The 14,433-nt window shown below is 29.5% G+C and overlaps 3 protein-coding genes across 3 annotated transcripts; 1 reads left to right on the top strand and 2 right to left on the bottom strand.

The window, feature by feature from the left end:
- Positions 1-1,048: 1,048 nt before the first annotated feature.
- Positions 1,049-4,506, top strand: LOC137810294 (uncharacterized). The gene is made up of 4 exons (XM_068611480.1): positions 1,049-1,483; positions 2,322-3,396; positions 3,571-4,122; positions 4,216-4,506. Exons 2-4 carry the CDS (start codon positions 2,425-2,427, stop codon positions 4,315-4,317), a joined length of 1,626 nt encoding a protein of 541 aa, XP_068467581.1. The 5' UTR covers positions 1,049-1,483; positions 2,322-2,424; the 3' UTR covers positions 4,318-4,506.
- Positions 4,507-5,049: 543 nt separating this feature from the next.
- On the bottom strand, positions 5,050-6,522 carry LOC137810295 (aspartic proteinase CDR1-like). Its single transcript, XM_068611481.1, has one exon. It carries the CDS (start codon positions 6,450-6,452, stop codon positions 5,118-5,120), a length of 1,335 nt encoding a protein of 444 aa, XP_068467582.1. The 5' UTR covers positions 6,453-6,522; the 3' UTR covers positions 5,050-5,117.
- A 4,299-nt stretch (positions 6,523-10,821) lies between these two features.
- LOC137809592 (aspartic proteinase CDR1-like) lies at positions 10,822-12,093 on the bottom strand. Its single transcript, XM_068610706.1, has one exon. The coding sequence runs from the start codon at positions 12,091-12,093 to the stop codon at positions 10,822-10,824; it is 1,272 nt and encodes a 423-aa protein (XP_068466807.1).
- Positions 12,094-14,433: the final 2,340 nt, after the last annotated feature.

Raw genomic sequence — 14,433 nt, 5'->3', positions numbered from 1 at the left:
TATTGATGTTGCTTTTACCACAGTAAAAAAAGTTGACACCAACAAAGACGTGGTTGAATTAGTAGGGAAACTTGTGAATAAACAATTAATTTTAAGATTTTTATGCTTTTTATAATTTCGTATTTCACCACGAATAAAAGTCTACAGATACATTAAGAGGATTTTTTTCTTAACTCTTTGAGTACAATTTTTAAATTCTTATTTTTAAATTTTCAAATTAAAATAGTAAACTTCTTGATTGTTACTGGAAGAGTCACTTGGTCCCAATCATACCAAAACATAAATATTTAATAAATGAGAACAAAATATACTTAAAATATTTAATAAATTACGACACCTATAGTTACAAAAGTCTTTTATGATTTATATTCCGGATTATGCAGAAAATATATCTGATAAATAAGCTAATACTAACTAATCAAATGAAGATAATTCTTCAAATATACCAACATACCTATATATCAGTATATCTTCCTATGAATCAAGGATTACCATACACATCAGTGAATCATTAATATTCAGTCTATCACAACAAGAACCCATTACCAACACTATAAATAAACTCTTTTTGCATAGATGTAAGGTACGTTTTTAATCCCTTCAAAATACACTCTTTACATAAAATACTTTTGATCTTAGAGTACCTTTTTTAGGTCAACCCCGATCAAGCACCCGCATATAAGGAAGGAGACTCAAAGGAAGGAACGAGGAGATTACTGACACGTCAACAATTATACAACTAATTTCAGGTACTATCTATCATCTTTACCTATTAAGATACAATTGTGATATATCGCACTTATCAATTTTAATTGTAGTATTTTTTATATTTTAAATTCTTACACAGTTTTTTTTTTCATTACCTTGTTCCACTACAAGTATACAATAGGAAGCCTTAATCTTTTTTAATTATAAAGTTTTTGGAAGATTCATGTTTTTTATTTATATATAAATTTCAAAATTTAGAATGAAATTAATTACTAATTTTGAGTTTTTATGATTAACTTTATATATATATATATATATTTATATTTTTATATGTAACTGTAAATTGAAATTTAGAAAACTGTGAAGAAGAAAGGCAAAAGAAGAACTGTGAAACTGAAATATCAGAAATCATATTTGAAATCCCTACCAATCAATGCACATGAATAAAAAAAATACAGAAGGCAAAGGTATTACAAAAATTTCAAATTAAAGTGAACGTATAGGAGTATCGGCGATGATTACGCTTGACATTGAGTTCAAAAACTTTGGAGCATAACACTTCAATTATTGATTTTGGCATGATTTGGTGGTTGCATCTTCTGAATCCGATCTCCGTTTTCAATATCACACCATGATGAAGAGATGAGCCATGCAAATGTAGCAAATCAAATGGTTACTTAACCGCTTCCAAGTTTTCAACACCATCACTGCACTTTCACCATTTTGGAGACCTACCAAGAACAGGAACCCCTTGATTCCACAGTTTCTCAGTGAGGTAATGGCTCACTTTTGCAATACCCTCTCTGTAATTTGTTTCAAAAAAGAGTTTCAATCACTTACAAACTTTTTTGCTGTTTTCAACATTCCCTTTTACTTTACGTCGTTGTTTTACTGCTCCTTACCTGTTTGAAGAAATTCCCCACTGTAAAAAACCCATATTGTCTTGGGGTTTTTTTGCCTCGTCCTTCACCTTCATTATGTTCTATTGGCTTTCTGCCTAGGAATAGATTGATGGCAGTTCGTAGGTATTAAGCTGGAAAATATATATGAATGATATAAAATAAACAGCTATATATTAATACCATGATCATGAAAACTAAGGGTGTAAATGTAGCCCAAAATAGAGTGTCTCCTTATACTCTTCCATTTCCCCCTTTCCCTTTTGATTGCGAAGCGATGCGTGAGGCGAGTTAACTAGGTCACGTACAATTCTAGTATAGCTGTTGGATGTTCAATTTCAAACTTAAGTTTTTCTTTATATAAAAATTATTAGTGACTGCATAACTAGTCAGTGATGTTATCATGTTTGTTCCTTTTCCGGATCTGCTTACAAAGCCTGTTTCAGCACTTACTTTTCATATTTTTAGCTTGTTTCAAAGTAGTGTAATACCAGAAAATCTTCTAAAAAATTATAATTTTTCCACCCAAACAAATGAATCCTAAATTATGCAATTAACATTGTTCTTTTTATTTTTCTCATTCTGTATTGGTTTGAGGTGTAGTTTCTTTTTCTGGAAAAGACTTCTAAAAGTTGCCAGTTTTGAAAAAAACAAATAGATCCTAAATGATGCACTTAATGGGAACTTTTTTCTGTTTATTTTTTCTTTTTGTAGGGTGTTACACGTTTTGGTTCGGGCGTGTGCTGCTGAGGTGAAATACCTCTATAGTTTTCCTTTGGCCTTTTCACTGTGTCTCTGCTGGTAGTGAGAGGCAGACATGCAAATTGGAATGATGGTGATGATGACTCAAACTTTGAAGACCATTGTGTCATCCTATCATGACCATGACAAGAATTCCCATCTATGTCCTTTGCCTGTCAGTCCACCGAGGCGCCAAAGCCGAATTGGAACCTTGGCCGTAGCCATTGCAGCACTTCTCATATCTACTACTGCTTGGCTTTCTCTTGTGTTCTCTGATGCAACTACATGTTGCTTTCACAGTTTAAAGGATCGGGAAACTAGACCCCACTTTTTCAATTGGAAGAAGTGTGCTTCTCATTGCCATGCAAAAGTAACACCCCCTTCTGCTCTCCAATTCCGAGCCATGAAAGATCATCATCGTAATGGAAGCAGTATTGTCGAACAGCAAGGCTTGTCACTTAAACATATTGTTTTTGGCATAGCAGGATCATCTCAACTTTGGAAACGGAGGAAGGAATATGTCAAATTGTGGTGGCGTCCTAATGACATGCGTGGTCATGTGTGGTTAGAAGAACAAGTGCTCGAAGAACCTGGAGATGATTTATTGCCTCCTATCATGATTTCTGAAGACATCTCATATTTCCGCTACACTAATCCCATTGGTCACCCTTCTGGCCTCCGGATTTCTCGCATTGTCAAAGAGAGCTTTCGGCTCGGCCTCTTTGATGTGCGCTGGTTTGTCCTCTGTGATGATGATACCATCTTTAACGTGAATAACCTAGTTGATGTTCTCAGCAAGTATAATTCTTCAGAAATGATTTATATAGGTAGCCCCTCGGAGAGCCATTCAGCAAATTCCTATTTCAGTCACTCAATGGCCTTTGGTGGTGGTGGGATTGCAATAAGTCAGCCACTTGCAAAGGCACTCTCTGAGATGCTTGATGAATGCATTGAGAGGTATCCAAAGCTTTATGGTAGTGATGATCGACTGCATGCCTGTATCACTGAACTTGGCATTCCACTGACATGGGAGCGTGGTTTTCACCAGGTATTTTGTTATACTCCATTTTATTTTGGTCGCATCTTTTATTGTTTTTAATTTATAGTTTCTTTCCATTCTAAGAGAAAGGAAAATTGTCAGATGTACAGTATAATTATCATCCAGCCATTTTTTCATTGGAATTCGTAAATGATCAGGATTAATTTTTCATTAACCTTTCAGTGGGATATAAGAGGTAACGCTCATGGTCTTCTATCCTCTCACCCAATAGCACCATTTGTGTCAATTCATCATGTTGAAGCTGTACATCCCTTTTATCCTGGCTTGAGCTCTTTGGACAGCCTGAAACTTTTTACAAAAGCCATGAAAGCCAACCCCAAAAGCTTTTTGCAGCGTTCCATATGTTACGATCATACACAACATCTAACATTTTCGGTGTCACTTGGTTATGTTGTTCAAGTCCTGCCTAACATTGTTTCTCCCCGTGAACTGGAGCGCTCTGAAAGAACTTACTCTGCTTGGAATGGTAATAGTGAAGCAAATGAATTTGATTTTGATGCTAGGGAACCATACAAATCTCTTTGTAAAGGTTCCACTTTATTCTTCTTGAAAGATACTAGAAGAGAGGGTAATGCTTCTTGGGGTTCATATGTTCGGGGTAGAGATAAAGAAGATTTCAAAAAGAGAATTTTATGTTTTCCTCACTTTCCTCCTATGCGCAATGTGGGAGAGATCCAGGTAGCTGTGCAACCTTTGAGCAAGAATTGGCATCTGGTATGTTGTACAGCACTTAAGCATTCTATATGATGATATTACCAGCTTTCAGTGTTAATGTAATTTCTTGATTCCACTGTTTTGTTGTCTTAGGTTCCACGACGTCTCTGTTGCCGGCAAAGCCAAGCTGGCAAAGAAATACTCCAAATCTCAGTTGGAGAGTGTGGGAAGGGATCTTTTGCCTCCGTCTACTGATTATGGTTTGTACATGATTTGGCCTTTCAGTGAGTAGCTAATTCCATGCGGCATTTTTTATCCCATGAATTGAGCTTTCTTGAACTTTTTTTTACTCGGTAGACACTTGAACTTGGAGATGGTAGAGAAAAGGTTCCCAACAGTATGCAATTTGTTTTTTTATAAATAGTATATTTAACAAGGTAGAAATTGAGTGTACTTTAAGAGGATAAAAGTTATAGCTTTTTAAAATGCATTTTCTAAAATATAATGAATGTATAAATCCATTTACATGTATACACACACACAAAAATAGAGAAAAAGCGATCAAATAGAAATTCTTGTTGTCATAATAAACGAAAACTGAAGATATATAGCATCAGATTATTTTTTAATAACTAAGATTCGAAGAAAAAAATGTATGTGATTCTTTGAAGTATGTGATCACTAACAAATTTTAAATGTTGATGATCTCTTATATATCAAAATATTAAGGGTAATTATGTGGGGACTGAGTTTTGTTTGATCATTCTTGCTTGCATCTTGGATGAAAGCCAAACATATAAAAGACTCCCTCGACCAGGAAGTTTCATATGTGTTCAAATGCTAGGCCACTACGCTACGTTAGCATGCATAGTATATTTTAACCTTATTCTTCTGAGGGTCCATATTTTTACGAAAGTGAAAGAAAAAAGAATGTTGAATGAAAACAGTACGTAACATTGCAGATTCAATATTACACGCATGCTGGTATTCTAATTAAAATACTATATGAAGATGTTACATCTCAAATATATTCTTGATCTAGCCTTAACTTTAGTCTACTGATTAGCGCAATCAGTTGGCTTAAAAGAAACTAACTTTTTATCTAAATCAAATCCAATCAAAATGTTTGATTGAGCAAAATTGCCAAATATATATTCTCTGTCAGCAGTGCTAGCCATTGCAAAGCAAAACACCCCATCTTTTGGTGGAATGAAGGTTTGTATTGGCATCAATTGCACATCTGCCCCTTCAAAATGAGCAGTCAAGGTTGGCCCTTCTAAGTTTGTCTCACTTCTGTAGCAAAGTTGTGTGCCCAAGTCTGGGTCATCATCAATGGGTAACAGGCTATTCTGCACCTTCAATTCCTCCACTAGACGGTCATAAAATTCTTGTGGTAAATATGTTGCTGGTGTACCTGAATCAATCATTATATTTCCCTTGGCAAGCATTTCTGAGGAATTAAAGGGCACAAATGTGTCTCCAACACTTATGCCTTCTAGTGTGACCAGATAAGGGGACTGACCTTCCTCAGAAACCAAAGGAGTTGTGGCTACTCCTTCACCAGAAACATCACTGGCATCACCAAAACTGATGGTACCTGAAGTCTGAGGGTCTGCATGAAAAGGAACCAGGCACTGAGAAAACCTTCTACTTCCATAAAGGCTACCAATTTGTGAAACAAGTGACAGAGGACCCCCACCTAGACCAACGATCCCCATGTCGTTTTCATTGAAAGTTCCAGAGTTGCTGTGTCCACACCCAAATATAATGTCTCCAACAACAACCGATTCTTCATTGTTGGAACTGAATGTGATAGTTTCCCTTGCAAGCACCCCTTTTGTCACTGAAGAATCAGCATAAGCATAACTATATGCGCAGAGTTTTTGAGGAGAGCACGAATGACCAAAGAGTGAATTACACTCTTCTGAATTGCATGGAACAGGAGTGTATGTTTTGGACCTTAGAGGCTCAAACATAGGACTTTTCTGCTTATAACAGCCTTGGCAAGGTGTACATTGTGCCCACACGAGGTCACTGCCTGTATCAACCAAACCATACACATCCACTGGTGGTGTCCCCAATGTGAGCTTCATGAGATAGTCACCATTGTTGGATGTGACTCTAGTCAAGGGACCATTTGGGGCATATGATTTCTTGGGAACTTGGTAAAATGAGGCACGTCTATGCATATGAAGTTCATTTGATTTGTAGAAGGGAGAATTTGGTGAGTTCTGGCGGATTAGTTGAACACTGAACCCGGAGTTGTAAGCTCCACTTAGAGTTTGAAGTAAGACTGTATACAGTACAAAAAAGCAAAGATGGAAGAAGAGAATGTTGGCCATGAAGCTTTTAGCAAGGGACAAAGTCATGTGATAAGTAGAGGAATTCATTTCATATATACATATATCAGCATAACATTCATGTGAGTGGAGAAGTTGGTGGGGTTAAGTCACAAGAGATAGACAGTAGCAGCATGTGAGTGAATTCTTTGACGAGTTCTCCAAAATACTATTTACCTCTTAATTTCCTTTTTTTTTCCTTTCCGGAAGATAAGCAAAGGGTTCAAGACCCACTCAAAAGTGGGCCGATAGCATATGATATGATAGTGGTCCGATAGTGGATGACATGATAAATTGAATAAATTCTTGTTCGAATATGTTTTAAATGATTCTAATATAATATTTAGTCTATGTTTTAACGAAATTAATACTTGTTCCAAAGAAATTATGTGTTTTTATGTTTTTTAAGAATAAAAATTTTGGACTTTGTTGTGTTGAGCAGAAACTTTATGTATAATCACGAGCCAACGTGGTCCGTGAGTCACTAATCAATTTATTGGATTTAATGTAAAGAGATTAGAAGTTCAACAAAATCTTGATCCTTGTCTTCACATGCATGTGTGTATTTCAATTGATTGATTATGTGTGTATTTCAATTGATTGATTTTAAAAATTTAATGAATTGTAGAAATTGTATAAGTTCATGATTAAATATATACGATTTACATGTAACAAATATTTTCGAAATAATTTATGGAAACAATTCAAAATAAACAAGTATTTAACTCAAAACATTTGATTTATTAATTAATTGAGATGAAGAGCTAATAGAACTGTTGTAATAAGAAATGTCAACAATAATAAAATTATAGACGCCTTACTATTTATTATGGGAAAATATTGTAAAAAAGTAATAATAATAAAATTATTTTCATAAATAATCAAAATTAAACTAAATTAATCAACAGTCAATTAATCAAATCAAATTAACTAATTGATAAATTGAATTTAGCTAAATTATTTTATAAAATATGTTGTTAGATTTATTGTATAGACTAAAATATTATAAATCATAGAATTAAGTTATAGTAATGAATTTAAATTTTGTGTAATTCTAAATTATTTGTGTTTTTATATATTTTATGAGTATTATATATATATATATATGATTTAATACTCTTTATGTTCTTTCTTTTAAGTCTTTGTATTGTTCGGTCATAATCGAGTCATGACCAGATCACTTAAAATATATCTTTTTCACCCACTTAGCTTGGGCCCAATAGATATAAATTGGTCCAAATAAAGGCAAACTCAATGGCTTTGAAAGAGGCCGACTTAAGTAAATAGTGAATAAATTAAATGTGTCATGAATAAAAAAAACAACTCAAATATCTACTACAACTGAATTAGTTAAAATATATTGCTTCAAATCTCAATAAACAGTATTGGTGTGATTTCTTATTTCAATCATTTTTATTTTCATCAAGCACTTGTAAATTGTTTTAAATTAATATGAGGACTAAGAGTATAATAGAAATAATAATAATAATAATAATAATAATATGTTATTGAATTTTTTTAAAAAAAATATGAAAATAAATTATTATTTTCAAAGTTGAGAGAAATAAAAAAAGGAAGGAATGAATTATCATTTATTTACTTATTAGTTAATCATTAATGTTTTATTATGAGCATGTATAGTAAGTACCTTCTCTAATATGTAATTAGTTCTAAAATTTAAAATTTAAAATTTAATCACCATTGTTGTATGTGACTCTAGTGAAGGGATCATTTGTGGCCTTTGATTTCTTAGGAATTTGGTAAAATGAATCAACTTTATCTCATTTGTAGAATAGAGAATTGGGTGAGTTATTGTAGATTTTAAGTTTAACTCAACCTTATAAAGTTTATGAGATGAGGTTTGCACCCTTACACCAGCTCGTGTTTAAGATTATATATTTATAAGTGATCCGATAGCGGATGACCCGATAAGACCAACAAACTCTCGATAAGATAAACTTTTAATGGTTATAATATCTTGTTAAAAATATATCTAAAGTCTGACTCAACCTTGTAAAACCTACTTATAAGGTGAGACTTATATACTATAAAATATCATAATATCCAACACAACCCAATATTTTTAACTCCAATTTGTGTTTGACATAATAGCATGAAAACTACAACCAGCCATAAATGAAACTAGAGAAAATTGACCATGATGTTTTAGAAATGAACAAACAAACTCTTGTGCTATTAAAAGTAGATAACTTTTTTTCATATTTATAAAAAATAAAAAATGTGTATAATTATTTACTAAAACAATAAAACTTAACATATCACATTAAAAATAGATTTTAATAAACTCTAATGTAAAAATAATAAGTAAGATGTCCGACAATATAACACTCAATTAACGGATAAAAGATAAAGATTTAATTAAAATATATATAAATTTTAATTATCAATTATTTAAAAAGTTTAATAGAAACTCAATTTAAAATAATTAAATATATAAAAAATAATACATTTTCTTAATGTTAATAAATGTTTTATTTTATCATTAGTTTTCTATTTTTACATCAGGCATATATTTAAACTAAATAAATATTACAATGCATACATATATATATGTAAATTAATTAAATATTTTAAAAAAGTAAAAAAAAAATATTTATATTAAATAAAAACATCAATTTTCATAATTTTTAATAGAGTTCTTAATTTCTTTCTAATTATATCTTTATATATTTTTTATTATCTACGTGAAAATAATTTAAAATGGTCTATTTTCTGTTTACAATAAAATGTCAAATTTTTATTTTTCATGAATTAAGTTATCCTTTCATTTCTAATAAAATATCAATTATTTATGTCAATTAAAAAACCTATAAAAATAGAGTATTTAAAGTGTTTATTTCTCATTTCAATAAAAATAAGTTTACTCACACTGTTTTAATCTTTAAATTTTTATCACCATCAATTTTAATTTGAAATATTATGAAAAGATTTTTCATCCCACCAAAAAATTTAACATCACCCATAATTCTACAGGGAGTATTTTAATTATTTTTTAAATATTCAAGAGTAAGAGTATATTCAATAAAACAACAAATAATGTAATATTCAACTTCACAAAGGAATTATATATAAAAACAAAACTTGAATAACAAAATTGACAATTAAAAAGAACACATGAAGTATAATTAAACAAAAAGTAATTAATGCTATTTTGGATTTTGAAAATAAGAATTAAATAAAATTATATTTAAGAAAATGCAATAAATATTTTCAATAGCATTAACTTTTATATTTATTAAATATATAATCAAACTAAATAACAGTCTCAAAAGCTTCAACATTCTGCTTATTAAATAATTTAATAAATTCAATAGAAATAATAATAATAATAATAATAACTCATTCACATATATAACACATTAATGTTAAATACTATATTTAAATCATTAAATAAAAACTAGTTCTAGAGACCAAAATAATTAGTTACTATTTCACTAAATTAGAGACCATTTTATAAACTAAAAAAATTATTGGTCCTTAAAATAATTTTTATTATTAATACAAATTTATAAAATAGTTTCTAAATTGGTATCTCACCATTAATTATCAAGATTTTGGCTACTTACCACTTTATATTTTAAATTAGTTTATATTAGTGTTTTAGAGACTAATTTAGAATCTAAAATATTAGTAGTTAAAAGTTAGGTAGCTAATTTAGATATCAATTTATAAATTATTTTAATTTTTTTATCTAACAATAGAAATTACTTTAGATATAAATAAATTTTTAGTTTCTAAATTAGTATCTAATTTAATCAATATAATGATTAATTATTTTTTATCTTTAAATTTAATCGATATTGAATTATTTTCTTGGTGATACTTTTAATACTAAACAAATTGTAATACAAATATTTATCTTGATTAAAGTGATAAAAAAAACTTAATTATTAATTTAGTTTTTTTTAGATTAGACGTTTCTCTCTCTTGTATTTTAAAAATTCATTTAATTTTTATGATTTTAAAATAGTCATTATTTCTATCAGTTTAAAGTTAACTCAGCCTAATAATTAAAATGAATTCAGTTTACTTATTAAAACAAACTAACTATTAAAAACAGTTACAAAATAATACATTTTTCAAATATTTTCATTGAAACGTGTCATATATTTTAACTAAAGGAATAATTAACAAGTAAAATACTAAAACATCTTAAAAAATAAAGGGTCAAATAGAATATAATAGAAATAAAATTTTATTTTTAAAAAAAATCAAATTTGAATATATTGGTTTGCTAATTTCATTTCTTACAAAAAAACAAAGACAAGTTTCTTTTTTTTTTCTGTAACATGTTTGTTTAGGTAAAAAAAACAAATGGAATTAAAGAAAATATTAAGAGTAAATTGAAACCTTTGAAAACCTTCTTCTTAAACAGAATTCATACACATGGATTAAGATTCTACTTATTTTTTGTACAATCTGTTGGCTTGAAAGATACCATTTTTGCTTCTAGATCAAATCCAATCAAGTAGTTTGATTGAACAAAGTTACCATAAATCCCCACATCACTGCTAGTGTTGGTGAACCCCAAGCAGAAAACACCATCTTTTGGTGAAATGAAGGTTTGAATTGGTGCCAATGTTACATCTGCACCTTCAAAATGAGCAGTTAGCATAGGACCATTAAGATTGTTCTTTGTTTGATAGCAAAGTTGAGAACCCAAATCAGGATCATCTACAATAGGTTTCATTGCAACTTGGTTCTTCACTTGAGCCACCACTCGATCATAGAATTGTGTTGGTAAGATAGTTGGAGGTGTTCCTAAATCAAGGAACATGTTACCTTTCTCAACAGTTTTTGAAGAACCATTATAATGCAAATATGTGTTTCCCACACTGAGCCCTAGTAAGGTCACAAAATAAGGGGTTTTATCTTCCTTTGCAACCAAAGGTGTAGAAACCACTCCAATCCCTGATACCTTACTCCCTTTGCCAAAACTCATTCTGCTAGAAACACTCACATCAGTGTGGAAAGGGACCAAGCATTGTGAAAACATTTTGCCTCCAAAAGATGAACCTATTTGAGAAATCAATGACACTGGCCCTCCTCCTAACCCTATGATTCCCATTTCATGGTCATTGAAACCCTCTGAGTCCTTGTGTCCACAACCAAACACAATGCCCTTAAGGGGAACACTTTCCCCTGTGGTTGAGGTGAGTGTCACAGTTTCCTGTGCCAAAGATCCTTGTGTCATGGAAGAATCTCCATAGGCATATGTGTAGTTGCATTGCTTTTGTGGAGAACACACGCCTGTGTCAAGTTCATGACACAAGTTTGAGTTGCATGGTATGTTGCTATAGGAGGAGGATTTTTTAGGATCAAACATGGGGTTAATTTGCTTGTAGCAGTTGTTGCATGGCACACATTGAGTCCATGTGAGATCACTGCCCGTGTCTGCAATACCATAGACTTTGAAGGGTGGAGTTCCAATAGAAATCTCCATGAGATATTCACCAAGGTAAGCACTAATTGGGGATTGTGGAGTTCCTGAGATGGCTGATAAACCTCTTAGACGTTGAGGGAAGACTTTGGGAGAGGTTTTTCGAATGAGGTTAATGCTGAATCCCTCATTTGTGTTTCCTTGGATGGGTGAGAAATGTAAAGGAAGAAACACCAGATAAATGATGATAGCAGCAAGGAATGGATGAAATGATATGAGATAATAAGCCATTGTTAGAGACTATTGATGAAGTATTTTTTTTGTAAAGGATGAATGCTCAATTTATATTGGTGTTAACTTATTAATGTTTTAAGAATTGTGTGTATATTTTTTTTATCAACAATGAATAAATTAAATTAAGAGGGATACTTTAGGGGTATCTCAACCCGTTTACAAACCACAAACTGGTTATACCACTGAACAACCATAAAGATGTTATACCTGCAGCGATAGATAATGTTATTACTACTACAAGAAAATCATCAGATAGAAAATCAATTATTTAGTTTCTAAATTTGGTAGAAAAATCTTAGTTGCTAATTAAATACCAATTTAGAAACTATTTAATAATAATAAAAACTAATTTAAAAACAAAAATTTATTTAGTCCTAAATTTGTCTCTAATTTAATCACTATAGCAACTAATTATTTTTTTCTCTAAAATTGGATTCTACTTCATAATTGTATTGTAGTGTACGATTCAACTGTGACTTGATCCACTTTATTTACTTGAATGATAATTAATATAATAATTGATTTAAAAATATTAGTGTGAACTTAACTTCAAATTGAATAAAAATTAATTAATTAAATATTAAATGAAAATCAAAGAATATCATTAACTAAGGTTAATTAATGTGATCTTAAAATTTGAAAATAATATTAAGTAAAAAAATATTATATTAAAAAAGTGTAATAAATGATTTTGCCTATAATATTAACTTTTATAGCCAAACTAAATAACATTATTACAAATTTTAAGGTTGGATTTATAAATAGTTTTAGAAATTTAATAGAAACAACAATAATAATTAACACAAATTTGTAAAAAGAAAATTATAAAATATTATAAGTTTCATACCTAAATATAGAAATCTCTAGAAAATTTAGAAATTCAATTTTATTTCTAAAATGAACTTGAACATTTCCTATAAAAATTAACAAATACATTTTTTTTATAGGGGCAAGGAATGGATGAAATGATGTGAGATAATAAGCCATTGTTATAGAGACTATTGATGAAGTATTTTTTGTAAAGGATTTTAAGAATTGTGTGTATGACTTTGTAAAGTTGTGATGGTTTAAGAGAAGTTATGATAGATAATGTTATTTAGATTCAATTGATCTACTTTATTTAATTAAATGATAATTAATATAATAATAGATTTAAAAATATTAGTGTGAACGTAACTTCAAATGGAATAAAAATTAATTAATTAAATATTAAATGAAAATCAAAGAATATAATTAACTAAGGTTAATTAATGTGATCTTAAATTTTGAAAATAATATTAAGTAAAAAAATATTATATTAAAAAATTGTAATAAATGATTTTGCCTATATTATTAACTTTTATAGTCAAACTAAATAACATTATTACAAACTATTAACTTTTATAGTCAAACTAAATAACATTATTACAAACTATTAACTTTTATAGTCAAACTAAATAACATTATTACAAACTATGTGCTCTGTCGATGCATCACATTTTTTAGTTTTTATTTTTATTATTATTATTATTATTATTATTATTATTATTATTATTATTATTATTATTATTATTATTATTATTATTATTATGTATACTAGTGGGAACATAGGTACTGACGTGCATGTGTATCTGCATTTTTTATTTTTGTTTCTTTAGTATTTTTTTATCTTTTAAAAATAATTTTTCTTAATAAAATTAAAATGAGAAGTTAAAGAGTATATAATTAAATAGTAGTGTGTATCTGCATTTTTTATTTCTCTTTTTTTAGTATCTTTTTATTCTTCAAAAAAAATTTATCTTAATAACATTAAAATGAGAAGTTAAAGAGTATACCGTTAAAAAGTAGGTTAATAAAATAGTGGAGAGCTGTCATTAAAAGTTACATATGGCAAAGAGAATGAATGAATTTATTTATTTATATGAGAAGTATGGTAAAAAAAAGAATGTGTTATGTGTAGTGGAGAGAAAAAGTGGAGAGTAGGTACCTATATATGAGAGAGAAAGTGGGAAGTATGATACGTGGGTTAGTTTAAATAAAAAAAAGTAACGTAACAAATCTCCACCCTCCCACTAAAGTGGTCCACAAAATATTATAAATATATTTAATTTTTTATTTAATAGAGAAGAAGATACTAATCATTCTCTCCCTTCTCTCCAGTCTCCAGTTAAATAATAACAAATAAAATAAATTTTAAAATTATTTTATTAATTTTTGAAATTATAAAATGTCCAAATAACCAAAATAAATTAATACAATAAATTATTAAGTAAGGATAAAATGGAAAAAAAATTAAGAGCAATTAAGAGGGGAATAAGAAATGACACAATGATCATAATACAATAATAAAATTAAATA

The sequence above is a fragment of the Phaseolus vulgaris genome, chromosome 2 (genome assembly GCF_000499845.2).
Source record: "Phaseolus vulgaris cultivar G19833 chromosome 2, P. vulgaris v2.0, whole genome shotgun sequence".
Classification (NCBI taxonomy): domain Eukaryota; kingdom Viridiplantae; phylum Streptophyta; class Magnoliopsida; order Fabales; family Fabaceae; genus Phaseolus; species Phaseolus vulgaris.
The sequence above is the reverse complement of the archived record's forward strand: the minus strand, read 5'-3'. Positions and strand labels throughout refer to the sequence as shown.